This window comes from Rhinichthys klamathensis, unplaced genomic scaffold (genome assembly GCF_029890125.1).
Source record: "Rhinichthys klamathensis goyatoka isolate OS25496 unplaced genomic scaffold, OSU_Roscu_1.1 h1tg000327l_1, whole genome shotgun sequence".
NCBI lineage: Eukaryota > Metazoa > Chordata > Actinopteri > Cypriniformes > Leuciscidae > Rhinichthys > Rhinichthys klamathensis.
The window spans coordinates 265,832-281,281 of NW_026606842.1; the positions used below are offsets into that span (position 1 = coordinate 265,832).

A 15,450-nucleotide genomic window follows, 5' to 3' on the forward strand; every position below is an offset into this window, starting at 1 on the left:
GAAAATTGCATGGTCAAATTTGAGTAAAATGAATCCCCTGACTTCACCTGTATCAGTTAGCTTTTGTTATAAGTTATTGATATGCATTTTCTGAATTGACTCTAATGCACTTTAGCTCCTGTTCTACTCTCACTACAGATTTATTTTATGCAAGTCTTATTCTGTTTTTTTTCCCCCCTCTATTTTTGTTGTACTGGAGCACATGAGAGACAGGCTTTACAGCTGGTGCTCGTAACACTGGATCTGGTTTCACGATTGTGCTGTGTGTGTGTCTGTGTAGCGTGCGATGATGCGTTTCTCGGAGCTGGAGCTGAAGGAGAAGGAGGGGTGTGTGTCGTCTGCAGCGCCCGGACTGGGAAGAGAGAGGGAGCTGGCAGAGAGCCAGTGCGGAGCGGGAGACTGGGAACTGAGCCAGCCAAGCTCCAGGCCCTCCGCAGCCCTTTCGGCCCTCTCTGATCACACCGAGCAGCACAACGGTAAGACATGCGCACACACACACACACACACACAAGCGCAATCCTTCTCGCGCTGTCTCCCTCTCTAGCGCTCCCTTTTTTCTTTCTCTTTGCTGGCTATCACTTTCCGTCTTTCTTGTAACGTCTGTTGTATGCCCTGTCTCTAACTTTTGTCTTGCTTGCAGGCTGCTTTTTTCATGCATTTCACTCATCGTTTCTCCTTTTGTCCTATCTCCCGAAATCTTCCTTAACCATCCCAGTTTTAAAGGCGCTCCCCATCTTTCTTCACCCCCCTCAACCCCCGTACACTTCCTCCCCATGTCACTAGGGACAGTCCCTTCACTGTGGCGCTCCATGCAACAGCGTTAAACCAGCGGAAACGACGTGGTAAACATGGCTTCCGCCACCGCCACCCTCAAACAGGAAGCACACAAATAAACAGGCACATGCTCTGACTCTACATCTCTCCCTCTTTGTCCCTCTCTCTATGCTGTTTTGGCTCTTGTTTTTTCCACTTGAGCTTTGGTAATGGCCTAATGCCATCAGATTTCCAAATCAACACTTTGCTGCTATGTGACCTCGCTCTCCCTGGTGGCTTTCACAGAGGCGAGGCGTTTCCTGTGCATGTGGGTCAGAGTGTGTGTGTGTGCGTGAACACTTGCATGTGTGTCAGCCACACGGACAATTAACAGCGCTCTGGATTACATAAACAGAGTGCGCTCAGCAGATTGGCAGTTCCTGTGAAGCTCCAAGGGTGAAAATGCTACATAAAAACCTTCTACTGTAGTTTTGATCAGAGTTTTAATTTGATCACATCTGCCGAATACCATTCTATTCAACAATTGATACAGTTCAAGTAATTGATTTAAGAAACCAAATTGATTATTTGACTTTGGGTGACCTTTCTGGATGTTTCATGTCCTACGTTCCTCTCTTGATTTTTATGCCCAGTCTGTCCTTCAACATCTCTCTCTCGCTCTCTGGGAATGGCCACATTAACTCTCTCTGGGTGACGCAAACGATGTTACCATGGTGATCTGTTTTGGTGCAGAGTTGCTATGGTGCACACATTGCCATGAATTATGGGATGCATGTGGTGTTAGTCACATGCTTTGTGCGTGTCTGTGTGAGCCCGGGGCAGGGTGGGCTGTATTCTTACCCAGGCCAGTATAAAGGTTGCTCTGTTCGGCATGGAAAGCGTGATAATGAAGTCATTTTGGATGTACAATTATGGACTATTGCATAATTTTTTATAGATTTGATAGATTTGGTTTGTGTGACTTATTTCGGGTAGCTGAATAATTTGTGTATGCATGTTTTTTAGGACGTGCATGTGCCTCAATATACGGTGGTAGTGCTTGTGTGTGTGTGTGTGTGTGTGTGTGTGAAAGAGAGGAGCGGGCGGTATGGAGCGTGAGCCCCTAGCGCCTGTCTTTGATCTACGCTGCTGCTCTTAGCTGCCGGGAGACATTCTCAAGGAGCGCTTTTCACTGCCACACACAGAACGGGAGAGGGGGGAGGAGAGTGCGAGGAGAGAGAGGAAGGGGGAGGGAGAGGGGACTTGAGCTGGGTTGCCGCTTGCGCTCTTGGCACGGATGTTTCGGGCTAATTTAAGCTTGCAGAGAGCGCAAGCAAGCGCGTCCCTGTTTGCCGTCTAGCTCCCCATGTGGGATGGGTGTGGTGTAGTTAGCACAAACACGCAACTGTCCAGGGTGGGGGTGGGGGTGGGGGGGTGGGTTGTTTTTCTGTAGTCTTTTCCTCTATATCTCACCATCTGTGGCCTTGTGCTCTACTGGCCTGTCGCGGTTCTTTTGAACTTGGAAAAAGGTCTTTCTTTGCAAGCAGGTGACTAACACATTTGTGTTTTTGTGGCTATGCAGGTGTGACACCAACATGTGCAAACAACAGAGTTCCCGTGCTCCAGAGGTGCGGCCCACCAGCCGACATCCCGCAGTCCCGGCGAGCGGAGGAGAAGAGAGTGAGGGATGTGAAAGGAGAGGAGGAGGGGTCTGTTGGCACGGCGACGAGCAGGAAACGTGCATTGGGTTTGGAACAGAGCCAAGGCCACCCTGATTGCACACACACCGCAGAAGAAAGAGATGGAGAGAGACGGACGAGAGGAGAGGACGATAATGGCATCGCGGCAAAGAGAGTGAGGCTGATTTCAGGTAGACGTCTCGGCTGTCTGTCTCTCCAATGTCCTTAACGATATCTGTCCTGTTTTCCATCTTTTCATCCCGTTCTTTCTTTGCCAAGTAGTGGATGGTCCGCTCTGTCTTTCATCTTATCGCCAACCTCCTGTCTCGCTTTCTGACACGTCTCACTCTCTCTCCAGGGTTCATCTGTTCTTCTTCCCCTTTCCTCTGCTCGGTCCCGCTTTGATCCTTTCGCTAGCCTTTTCAATTCATCTTGATTTGTGTTTATTGCCATCACATGGTCCAGATAAACACAACTGCCGGGCGTTCTCTGCTCCGCTCTTTCTTTGTGCTCAGTCTAAAGGGCGTTTTCAGACATCAAAACAATCTTTGTTTAAACTCGCATCGTTTAAAAGTGTCCCAGAAAGCATGTTTTTGTCAGCAAAACTAATGTGCTTGCATGTGGATCTCTGTTCAGCTCCGTACTTTCATTTAAAAGCTATCAAACTTGTGGGTGTTTGTGTTCTAGGAGGAAACAACTCAATTAACAATTGGAAAGCGATTCCTGCTTTAAGTGTGCAACCCTTTGTTTATACTTTGCATGAACATCTTATGCATTAACACAAGTGGACAGTGCTAAAATTAGCTGTAAACAGGGTGCATTGCATTCTGGAGATGCATTATTATCCAATTCTGGAGATGCATTGTGATCCGACTAATAACTAATCTAGGTTGTTAGAGATGTATATGGTGCATAGCATTTGTAATGTACAGCCTAATGCATCCTAAATGCAACAGCACCTGAATCATATAACCACATAATTATTGTGCCAGAACAAGGGGTTTTAAACTAGTCCAATTTTTAAAAAAAAAAATAAAAAGGTTAGGCATTTACAAGACTTGGGATGCAATATCTAGTATCTTCTGAACAAATTTGGGCACAGTTTAGTACCTAATATATGTAGTCTCAAAATCAGAATCACCCCTTATCTGAATTTGAGATTCATGTTAAATCCAGTTGTACACAGCAATTCGTCCCAGCTGACCACCTAAAATTGGATCATCCTATCCAGATGTTAATACAAGGTATTAACGGATTGCCTCCTATCTATCTCCACAGACGTGTGGCCGCAACCTTCCGAGCAGGAGGTGAAGAATCTAAAAGTGTGTATCGAGTTGACGGGTCTTCGGCTCAGTAAGCCCCGCCACCTCCATAATCTTCAGGAACTGTGGGATAGACAGGGGCAGCTCAACCATGACAGGCCGCAATTCGGAGCTCCCAACCTGGGTTTGCCTCCCACATCCAAATCCTCTCTTCCACCACTTCAAACCGCCAGGAGGGATAAGCTTGACCCTTGCCCCCCAGAGATCCCGAGAGTCGCCCACGGTGTCCCTGCTGTGGATCGAAAGGTCAAAGCAAATGGATTTGAAGACAAGGGGGTGAAGAGGAAAGCAGAAGTGGAGAGAGGTTGGACTAAGGAACAGCTGGAATTCACTGGATCCGAAACAGGTACATCTTCCTGTTCTGTCATTTAAATGCATAGTTGTAAGCGGAGAGCAGAGTATTCTGGGTAGAACAGAGAAGACTGTCGGTGAAAATAGAGGACACTGTCAACAGGACCTTGGACTTAAGATGGAAAGGGACTGAGGTGTAAATTAGTTTTGTCATCTATTATCCTGTTTTATTTGCATGACTAAACGGTTTCCTCGTTTAGCTGTTTAGTCACAAACTGGTCTACATACTATACCTTACACCCTACCTACAGCCTCCCTCCTACAAATACATACTACCCTACACCCTAAATACTACACTCTACACTCCTTTTACACCCTATTCCCTACACCCTAAATAATATGCCCTACACCAGGGGTGTCCAGGGTATTCCTGGAGGGCTACAGTCCTACAGAGTTTAGTTCCAACCCTGCCCGAAACACACATAACTGTAGTTTTCAAATAAGCTTAAAGGACTTGATTAGCTGGACCATATGTGTTTAATTAAGGTTGAAGCTAAACCCTGCAGGGCTGTTTGGAGTTTGACACCCCCAGCCTACATCCTTCTCTACATCCTTCTCACATCCAACGGAGTTTACGGCCTATACATTGCACCTGACATAGTATATACTACTACACCCTACTTACTACATAATACTACAATCTTCACGCTACATACGATGTTCTACATACTACACCCTGTTTCTTTCAAATGGTACCTCTGTAAATGATGCTCTAAGCAAAGACTAAGTCCCATTTAGTTATGCAGGTCAGAAAAGGACCCAGAAGATGAGAACTGAGCGAGGAGACGCAAACAACGTGAATGAATGAGACACAAAGAGAGAGGGAGCGAAAAGCTGTTAGAAAGCAGAGAAAGGGTGGAAAAGGAGTGAAAGAGAGAGGATACGGAGCGCTGAGGGGAGAACTGAGGTGAAAGACGAGAGCGCGGCAGTAGAGAGGCAGATTAGAGGAAAGCGGAGCACGTCGCCCTGTGTCTGCGGCTTTGGGATAGCAATAATGATTCTTGTTGATTGACAAGCCGCACTTGCACACGCTCACACGCACTCTCTCAGACGCTTGCGTCCTTGTTGGTATAAAAGCTTCGGCAAAAAAACGCATGCCGCAGAGTAATGAGCCATGAGCTTCCACAACTGTGCAAATAACAACGTGTGTGTGTGTGAGGCTGCCCGTCAGTATCTTGGCTGCTGGATATTGTGCTGGCGTTCTGTCAGGAGGATTAGAGAGCAGCAAGACGAGACTCTTTATCTCACTCTATCCCTCACTCTGTGCGTGTGTGAGTAATATGTACTATACATGTGTATCTTGGTTTTACTCAAGCTGAGAGATGGTTTGCTAGTTAATGCCTTATTGTCTGCGTGTGTCTGCGTTTGTGTGTGTGTGCCCAGTTGCGTGCTAATGGGAGGCTAATATCCCCCAGATGTCCCTGTCAAAATCCGTCTCCCACCGCACACATACATACTCTCGCTCTTCAGCCGAGGGAATTCGTACGCACATGCAAGCTAATTTGTGTTGTCTATGACGAGGTGTGAGGGACAAGACACACATGCCAGTGATGCAAAACCCTCCGCTGTAAGCCCCAGGGTGTGTGTGTGTGCGCGTGCGTTTTTAGCACGCTGCTTTTGTTCTGTTGATTTTTAAAGGCATTAAGGTCTTTGCTCCCCTTTTGCTAATTGAGCGATTCACTTAGGTTGCAGAGCACGCACACTTCTGTGCGTGTGTGTGTGTGTGGGGGGTAGGTGCGGTGAATCCGGTCTCAAGGGTTCTCGGGGTAGGACTTTAATTAGCCTGTTGAAGGAGAGGAGCACATTACGCAGGCTGGAAAAGTTTGCCCATGAGAATGGGTTCTCATGCGCATACGCACACACGCGCACATACGAACAGTTGCACAGTTGGTGGTCTGCGTGTTGAAGGTTCTCTAAGGTGCTTTTGTCTCGGCCCAATCTATTAGATCCGCCAGTTTCGCCTCCAACAAACTAAATCATTGCATTTCTAAGGGGACCGTTGATGTGAAGTGGATCTGACTTTGCGGTGAGGATACGATTTTGTACTGCTTGTGCAAATTTGCGCATGTTTGTGAATATTGGTTATAGTGGTCAACTATGTTTTTCAGTTAGACATAATTTAGACTGTTTTTATGCTTGTATGCAAAATTTCTAATGCTTATTTTAGACAATATTTACTCAATTCATAAAAATGGTAAAAATACATAAATACTCTAAAAACACTTATTTTAAAAACACTTACTAAAAAAAAAAAAATTAAGCCAAAATTTGAAACAATGTAACAAACAAATGTAAATTTTGGATATGAATGTATAAAAAAAACACACACTCATTTTAAGAAAAAATGACTTCTATCTATTAATAAGGCTGTCAGAACTTGGCAAGAATCGGGTTATCGTTCAATTCAGATCATTAAGTTGCGAAATATCCAATGAATTGGCCTGCCTGCCTGATATATCGGTGTTTAGCTAGTCGATAGTGTGTGTTTTTGTTGGCTATGTGGTCTTCTGTCTTTGGCGTAGCTTGCTTGCATACGTGAGAGAGATTTCCTCTGCGCGGTTGGGCTCTCGGGGTGTGTGTGCGCGCGACTGAACGGGGAATATGATGAATAATGGAACAGATGTGGAGCGTGCTCGGTTTCTCTCCCTCTCTCGGCCTTGTGCTCACCCTTTCATCGTCTCTTTCCCTCGCTGCTGCATCTCTCTCTCTCTATTCTTCCACTTTTACGTCCGTCCGTCATTTCTCCTTTTCTGTTCGCTGTTGCTTCCCTTTTCATTTGATTTCCCTCTCTTATCTTGCTCTTCCTTTCATGTTTCTTCTCTTTTCCCTTCTGTCCTTCTCTGCCGGTTGATGTTATCGCTTAAAAGTGGCTCTTTTGCGCGGGCTCCGGTCACGTGATGCAAAATAGAAAACAGACGAAGGAAAGGATACATACATTTTTGTAAATCTTTTCGTGCTTTGTCCGTCCCTCGTAAGGCCGTCAGCCTGCTGCCGTTCGTTCTACCGCTGTCAGTCTGATTTACCTAACAAGACCTTAAGGAAGCTTCTGTCGGTTTGATCTGTGTGTGTTTTGCCCTTGATGAAATCTCAGATTTGTGTTTTTGCAATTTTTTGTGTTGTTTCTTTCCTGTTATATATTTGCAAGTAGAGGATGATTTTATAAAAGTACAAATTTGTGCAGTAACATTCGTTTTGGTATGTGTTGTGAGATTTATTTCAGAATTTACGCTGAAAAGTTGGCTAATATTTTCATTGAATCTGAGAGCACAAAATTCTGCATTATTTTTTTGTTATGTATTTTATCTTTAAACTCTCTTGCGCTGTAATGTACATGTGTGTGTGTTTATAGACATATATTGTCTATCTCCCCAACCTTTGAATAAATATTTTGTATATTTTTCTTTAAGCTTATTTTTTTAGTGTTCTTAGCCATTTTTTAATGCATTTTACCAAATGTTAACATTTTGCAGAATTATGTAGATTTTCCATTGCAATCAGTGCAGAATTTTCCCAAAAAAGTTCAATTCTTCAGATTTTAGCATGATTGATTAACTGTTTTAATCTCTCTTTCTCTCTAGCTATTCCTGTTCTCTCTGATGGATTTTGTGGCGATTCCATAAGGAAGTTCTCCTCCGCTATTCCCTCTCACCTTTCTGACAAACGGCGAATCAAGGACCACCGGAAGTCAGTGGGATCCTCCTCGCCCTCTACGGACCCCGACAGCACCTTCCCTTCTCGTTTGCGCTGGCACGGCGACCCTGAAAAGCCAAAGGGCAAGCGGCAGTGTAAGACCAAGCACCTCGGCCAACAGGAGCGCAGGATGCTGTTGCAGTCGACCAATGAGGAGTGTCCTGAACTCAGCCCCGCCCACCAACACAAGGTAAGAGCTGCTGCACATGTCGATGTAATAACAGGTCGAGGTGCTTGTTTATCCGCACAAGAATGTCCTTTCTTTGTCTGTGTGTGCGAGGTTAACCATGCTCTTTGCTTTGGCTCGAAACCCAAGCGTTCTCCCGGGCTCAGCGAGGAACCATTTAAAAACGTGTCTCCAATCACAACAATGTTAATCATTCCAATTAGGGAAGCACCGCGGCTCTCTGGGACGGCACAACGGACGCGGGAGGGGGTCATAGCGTGTGTGTTTAGAGTGCGGTTGCTTTGACCTCCTCTTGTGCTGAAAGGCAGACTCCCAGCGGAGAGACGCAACCGAGGGGGAGGGGAGGAGTGAAGGCCGGGTCGGAATTCTGGTCTCTTTCTCTCTCCGTCAAGGAAAATGATTCCCCAGTGAACACGCTGTGCATTCTTTAAATAACACAGCCTGCGTTCTCCCTGTTGCGATCTCGCACGCAGATGTAGCGCACACACTTGTAGCCAGCGTTCCGCAGCCGGACACAAAAACACACACTCACACACACACCTTGAGTTCACATCGTTTACAGCAGACAAACACACTCGTATGAAAATATTATGTAGGTGTTTACACAATACAGTGTGTGCGGGTTTACTAAGTTTGAGAAGTGAGAGACTATTTCCAAATCATGACATTGGGGACATCAGTATGTCCTCAATTGGAAAAAAATTATTCCTATTTTATATGTCTGATGGTTTGCTTATATTCGCGATTAATCAATTTGGCAGTACTAAATAATAATAATTATAATATAAATATTTATTATGTAAATATGTATCATAATATTTATATAATACATTTATAATATATTTTTTTCATTCTAAAAATGTTTTTTTTTTTTTAGGGGTCGGATTAGGGGTTGAGTTAATCTTGGTCTGTCTAATCTATATGTTCTCATTCAGACGACCAAGTAAATGTCAGTCGTCATATTTTGAGACGCTCATTTTCCCTGCGCTGTTACAGGCCTGGCAGAGCTCTGTGTGTGTGCGTGCGGTGTGTGTGTTTACTCTGACAGCTGCTGCGCTCTGGAACTCCTCTGGGGTGGGTGGAGTTCCCGCCCCGATCACCCCCCCCCCCTTTCCCGACCTTCAGTCTGCTCGCATGAACTTGCGGCCTACACACACACACACATACAGGGCGCTCATCCGCTGCCCTACTGCGCTCCACAGATAGAGAACTCGCACACGGAAGGTGGGAGAGATAAAGGGAGTGGGAGAGAGCCAAAGTCTTCCGTTGTTTCCTGTTTAACTTTCCCTGCCGGGGAACACGATCGTTGACGGATCGGCGTCTGCAGCTTTCCAGCTCGCAAGAGAAAACAGAAATGTTCACAGTAGATGCACGTTGTTCTGTTAAAAATGTTTATGGGGAATTTGTAGTTGTGTAAATAGTCTCGGCACATTTAACTGCAGGCCAAAAATAACCTTGCTGACCATGTGGGATGTGTGAGTGAGGAACCTTTGTTGACAGTCATACTTTTGTTCTTGGTTTATGGTGGGAAACACTGTTTCCTGCACTGTCGCTGGGCTAAGTTTTCCACTACTGCTAAAAAAATCATCCAACTATGTGGGAATAGTTACTTATGGAAGCTTGTTTCCGCCAGAGCATAAAAAAAAAGGTAATTGCAACTTTTTTTCTTGCAATTGCGAATTTACATCTCACTTTTCATTCTCAGAATTGCGAGTTATAAAGACAGAATTGTGAGATACAAAGTCTTTTCCCTCAGAATTGGACTTTATAGCTCGCAATTGCGAGTTTATATCTCAGTTGCGAGAAAAAAGTCAGAATTGCAAGTTATAAAGTCAGAATTTCGAGTTTATATCTCAGAATTTTGAGAAAAGATGTCCGACTTGCGAGAAAAATGTCAGAATTGCGAGAGAAAAAAAAGTCAGAATTGCGAGTTTATATCTTGCAATTGTGAGAAAAAAATCTGAATTGTGAGAAATTGTAATTATCTTTTCAATTGTTTTATTCCGTGGTGGAAACAAGCTTCCATAGTTACTTCACATTTGTCAATTTTCACAGCAAAATTTTTAAAAGATTTTCAAATTTTAGTCTCTCGCTGATTCTGCTGCAGTGCCGAGTATGAACTTGTCGCTGTGATTAATTAGCGCTCCATCCCGCCTGTCTCTTGGCTCCAAGCGATTGTAGCTCTGTCACTCTTTTGTCCTCTGTCTTTGTACAGAGCGTCCACCTTACCCTGTTTGTGGCGCCACATACTGTGACTTTCAACGCCTGTGTGTGAAATCCGAGGCCTTGTGATGGTGTTGCCATCTGTCATAAATGTTAAAGTGACGCATTTTTATTCCCTCCCTTCAGGTGGTGAAGCGTTCCGCCCAGAAGCGGCCAGCATCTCTTTCCGATTACGAGACTTCTCCGGTCAAACCTTGCCCCCCTTCTCCTGCCTACCAGCCTGCGGCACCTCCGACCCCTCCATGCTCCGTTCCGGATGCACCGGTACCTCCGGTCGCCCCCGCACCTCCAGTGTCAGCGGAGCCGCCAGTCAGCAGGCCCATGCCGCCCGAAGCACGCCGACTCATCGTCAACAAGAATGCAGGCGAGACTCTACTACAGCGAGCAGCGCGGCTGGGATATGAGGTAAGCGTGTATTTGCGCGTGTGTGCGACTGTCTCTCTCGCTCGCGCTCTCTCTCTCTCTGCCCTCTCCTGCTCTCTTCGCATCTCATTATTTCTGCGTGAGACTGAGTCTGACATGCGAGAGCCCCTGACAGGCACAGAGCGATTGCTTGGCGTGCGCACACACAGTTTTTTTTTTTCCCCTTCTTGCGACACAGCCTCTCGCTTCCACACACATCCATACGCGCTGTCTCATCCCGTTCTCCTTTCGCCTTTTGCACTCCCACTCAAACCTTTCTCGCTCACATTCATTCCCGTGCTTTCACAGGCGCGCTTGTCCTTGCTCTTTCCCTCTGTCGAACTGGAGAACCTTAACCCTTTGCACGCCGTCTCTGATCTTGTATTTGGCCTTTTTGAGTTTAATAAATGTTGGTAGTGTTTGATATTTTTTGTAACACTGCAGCATTTTTAAAGACAACATGAAACCGCATTTGAAATGCTTTTAAAGACAACATGAAACCGCATTTGAAATGCTTTTACTTTTTGCAATAACTTTTTTTGCTTTTTAAAATTTTTTTTTACTGGAAATAGTTAAACATTCTTGGGGGTTTAATTTGATTAAATATAATACATTTTTGATTGAAGATTACAAAAACAAACGTTCTCTTTAAAATAACGTACACTGATGAATTGTGGGTAATAAGACTAGGGACTTTTAATTTTTATTAAAATTCAGATTTCTTGCCTTTTAAATATAATAAAGTTTTATATCTCTGCAACAGTATTTTTTTAATGCAACCGAACATGCATTAGTCTCGTCCGTTAGTAGATTCCCTGCTGTTCTGGAATTCAGTCGTATTCCACAGTTCTGGAATATGGTGGTTCCGCGGGTTCTGGAATGGCGCGGCGTTCCGTGTCCAATTTGTGCAGATTAATGGGGAGCTGGATTAGTTCCGGCAGTGCGTCTGAAAGGACTGGCACGGAGAACAGGAAATGAGCGATTACTGCTGCGAGCGCATGATTTCTCTCCTTCCCCAGCCCTCCCCCCTCCTCTCTCGCTCCGCAGCGGTGCCTTGAATTCCACTGAAAGGGAAAGTTTCTTATTGCATTTTACGGAGCATTTTTAACACCGAGACAGTGGTGCTGTTCCAGAATAGAACACGCTTGTGTGGTGTCGGAATCATCAAGCTAGTTTTACGCTTGGTCTTTTTCCTGTTTTTCCCATTTGCTGCTTTCATCTTTTCTCTCATTCTGCCTATAACACGCATCCACATGTGTCTGTGGTTTGTTTTCTCACAACTAGGGATGCCACGTTCCGTTGTGTTCCATTCCTTCCATTTTTTTGTGCTTGAAGTGGCCGCGCACTGACACACACATCCTCACACGCACACATACGTTTGCAGTTCCCATCCCCCTACATCTCTTGTTTGCATTTCTTCACCTCCCTTTAGCTCTCACGCCAAGAGTTTTACTGCAACACACACACTCTTTCATTACACTCCGCCAGTGCTGACGTCTCGCTTGCGTTACGATGCTGCTTATTTACACTTGTGTTTGGTTGTTGCCTCCCTCTTTTATGACTCAGACAAAACTGGCCTTTGTGTGCTGATTGAAACCTATCGTTATGTGTGTGTGTGTATGTGTGAAAGAGCCCTATCAATCTCCCTCTCTCTCTCTCTCCCTCTCTCTCTCTGTCTGATTCTGCTGCGGTTGCTAGACTCTGTCGGTAATTCTGCTCTCAGGCAGAATGGCTCTTTGCCATTAAGGTCCAATCAGCGATCTGACAAGTGCTCTCCGTAATCTCCACGTTAATTAATCATTCGACTGGAGGTGCTAAACACGCGCTGTTTTAAGCCATTAGCCGCCCGTTCCGCACACCTCCCGATCTCTCGTCGCCCAAACCAACGCCCGCCATTAGCGGCTCACGGAAAGAGAGGGAGGTTTTACTGCAATTCTGACCAAAAAAAAGGTTGTTGTTTCTCACAGAAAAGGAAGAATTGTCATTTTGTTGTTGATTTTAAAGACTAATTTTAGATTTTTACACATGGTTTTCTTTTCTATACTAATAGATAAACTAATTGTGTTCTAATATCTATTGTTTACGAATAGCTAAACGTTGTTTTTGTATAGCTAAATTATTTTTCAGTAAAACTGTACAATTACACCACACATCATGAAATTAAAATTGACAGTTTAAATATATATTTTTTAATAATATTGCAGTAGGCTATTTGTTAATGATTTGTTCGTGCACATCATTATTTTTTAGTTCATTATTTAGTTAATGTGCACTCATAAGCTTTATTTAAAATAACTTCCCCTCTCTCTTGCAAACGCATCTCTTCTCTGATGACGTGTTTACCGGCGCGAGGGCGGGAAAAACTGTCACTCACATGACAGCAATAGCAAGTCCCTCCCTATACATTTATTCTAGTCGGAAAAGCTATCGCAGCTTCCATCTCATGCCGACTAGCATTTCATTACGAATAGCTAAACTGTTCTTTGTTACTAGCTAAACTAACGTTGAACCGATATCTAAACAATTTTTTCACTAATAGCTACATTGTATACGAATAGCTCAACTATTTTAAAAACATCCATATTTATATATTTTTTACAAGCTAAACGTTCCCCCCAGATTGCAGAGAGCTACAGTGTTCCGCTAGCGGTGGATTTTCTCGAACGCTGGTCGAGCGTGGGCTCTCGTTACCGCTGAGTCTCAGGGCTTTGTGATTTTCCCCGCTGGCGCTCGGGGTCTAATTCTGCTCTAATGGCTTTATAAATGCGCCTGGTGACATCGGTTAAAGGCGGCTGTTCTCGCGGGGCTGTGCGTGCGCCACAGATACGGTGGCCGATCCGTGCGGTGTGTGTGTGTCAGAGGAAGCGAGATAAAATGTAATCTTTCCCACCCCGTATTCCTCATTCATTCTCTCTCTCTCTCTCTCTCTCTCTCTCTCTCTCTCTCTCTCTCTCTCTCTCTCTCTCTCTCTCTCTCTCTCTCTCTCTCTCTCTCTCTCTCTCTCTCTCTCTCTCTCTCTCTCTCTCTCTCTCTCTCTCTCTCTCTCTCTCTCTCTCTCGTCGGCCCATAGCAGGTGGGGACAGACCTTCCGTCCGCGTGTGTGTTTTTTTTCTGTCAGTCGACAGCGGCTTGTTTTTCTAGTCCTCGTTCGTTCCGTTCCCCCTCCTGGTCTCCTGCCTCAGACAGGAAGCCGCTCTCTCGCTGTGTGTGTGTGTGTTTGTGTGTGAGAGAGATAAGCCGCGAGCAGAGCACTGAGCTGCCAGCGCGCTCTGTTTGTGTGTGTGTGTGTGTGTGTGTTAAGCCACGAGCAGCTCCGCGGCGCTGCCAGAGCTCGGAAATATGACATGACTGCTCGGCCGAACCTTTCAACACAGACCGCGGCAGCTGCTCGTTTGTGTGTGTGTGTGTCTCAGAGCGCGAGAGAACGAGAGTTCACACACTTAAACGTGGCACTCCATCTTAGTCCCAGCGCAACAGCAGTAAACATGCAAAAGGCACGTAGTTTTGCGCGCGCTCTCGTTTCCATTTTCTCATGGGCACGCACCTTCAAAACAAACCATTCTTGGCTTGATGAAACTCCTGGGCGCCTTCAAGCGGTTCTCTGTGCGTGTGTGTGATTGAGTCATTTTGGCTTGCATCAACCAAGCGCGAGTGGAAAAACCTGCGTGTTTTCCACAGTTTGACTGCGTGAGCGTGTCCGCTGGTCAGGCTGTGTCCGTTCAAGCCCGCGTGCTAAGGGTCTTTGATCTAGACGTTGACCACAAAACACAGCCTGTGACCTGAAATAACCCCGTGGCATGCATTCTCTGCAACTTAATCTGATCCAAATTCCCTTTCAGATTATTTTAAGTTAGCATATTTTAGAATAAAAAACAGGGAATGTTTTCCTGATTGAGTAATGGTATTATTTCATCACTAAAATTAGTTGATTTAAAGGGACAGCTCACCTAAAAAGAGTCCTTTCATCATTTATTTACTTATTTAAATTAGGAAAAAATAATAAATAAATTCCCCATACAATGAAAGCCAATGTTGTTTTAGACACTTATTGACTGGACAAAAATAGAAATGTACTACTTTTGTGTTCCACAGAAGTCAGTCATACTGGTTTGTAATGAGGGTCAGCAAATGATGACACAATTTTTATTTTTGGGTGAACTATCCCTTTAAAAGTGTCAGTGTTCACGTGTGAAGAATGTTTGCAGTTTAGTAACCAGCAGAAAGTGTGTGTGTGTGTGTGTTCATAGGGTCAGTGAGGCGTGTGTGTGTCGCACCCTGTTTTGTCACTGTCTGCTAAGCCTGAGCAAATGGCAGGATACAGACCTTCAACTCTCAGAGCGACAGCAGTTATATCTTGCAGTCTCGGCCACAGACGCCTCCGGACCGCACAGAATCTGTCTGATGCATACTTCACAAAAAACTGGAAAGCATTTTCTTGATTTGGCGAGTGCTAAACTGATTGGCTGACTTTATGCAACTTCCGGGACTAAGGGCACACAGGGATTTTTCAAATCAGTCAGCCTGCTGGGTTTATAGTAGCTATCGCTTTTCTGGAAGAACTAATCACTGGATTTGACGAATTGTCTTTGAGAGTTGTGTGCCCTGTTATTGTGGTAGAATCTATCTCAGGTAAACCCACCCTTAAACGGCATGTAAAAACAAACTGTGGTTTGCAATCTGCTGTTTAGTCAAAGGTCTGGCTGAGCAAGACGATATCGCATGTTCGCGCACGTACGCATTCACACTCGTCCGCACGTTCAGTGCCGTCCTGGCCGGCTGTCAGGGAAATTCCTGATCCGTTAATGATGTACTTCTTCTGTGGAGGCCACCTCAACCCTTTCCC

General features: G+C 45.1%; 1 protein-coding gene across 2 annotated transcripts in view; it reads left to right on the top strand.

Annotated features, from left to right (window-relative positions):
* bcor (BCL6 corepressor) overlaps positions 1-15,450 on the top strand; it is a 41,426-nt gene that overhangs the window by 15,456 nt on the left and 10,520 nt on the right. For both annotated transcript variants that reach the window (XM_056271886.1, XM_056271888.1), the window contains 5 exons: positions 281-476; positions 2,336-2,623; positions 3,711-4,100; positions 7,684-7,985; positions 10,332-10,610. In XM_056271886.1, coding sequence (XP_056127861.1) covers positions 281-476; positions 2,336-2,623; positions 3,711-4,100; positions 7,684-7,985; positions 10,332-10,610 — 1,455 coding nt within the window. The remainder of the gene's footprint in view (positions 1-280; positions 477-2,335; positions 2,624-3,710; positions 4,101-7,683; positions 7,986-10,331; positions 10,611-15,450) is intronic.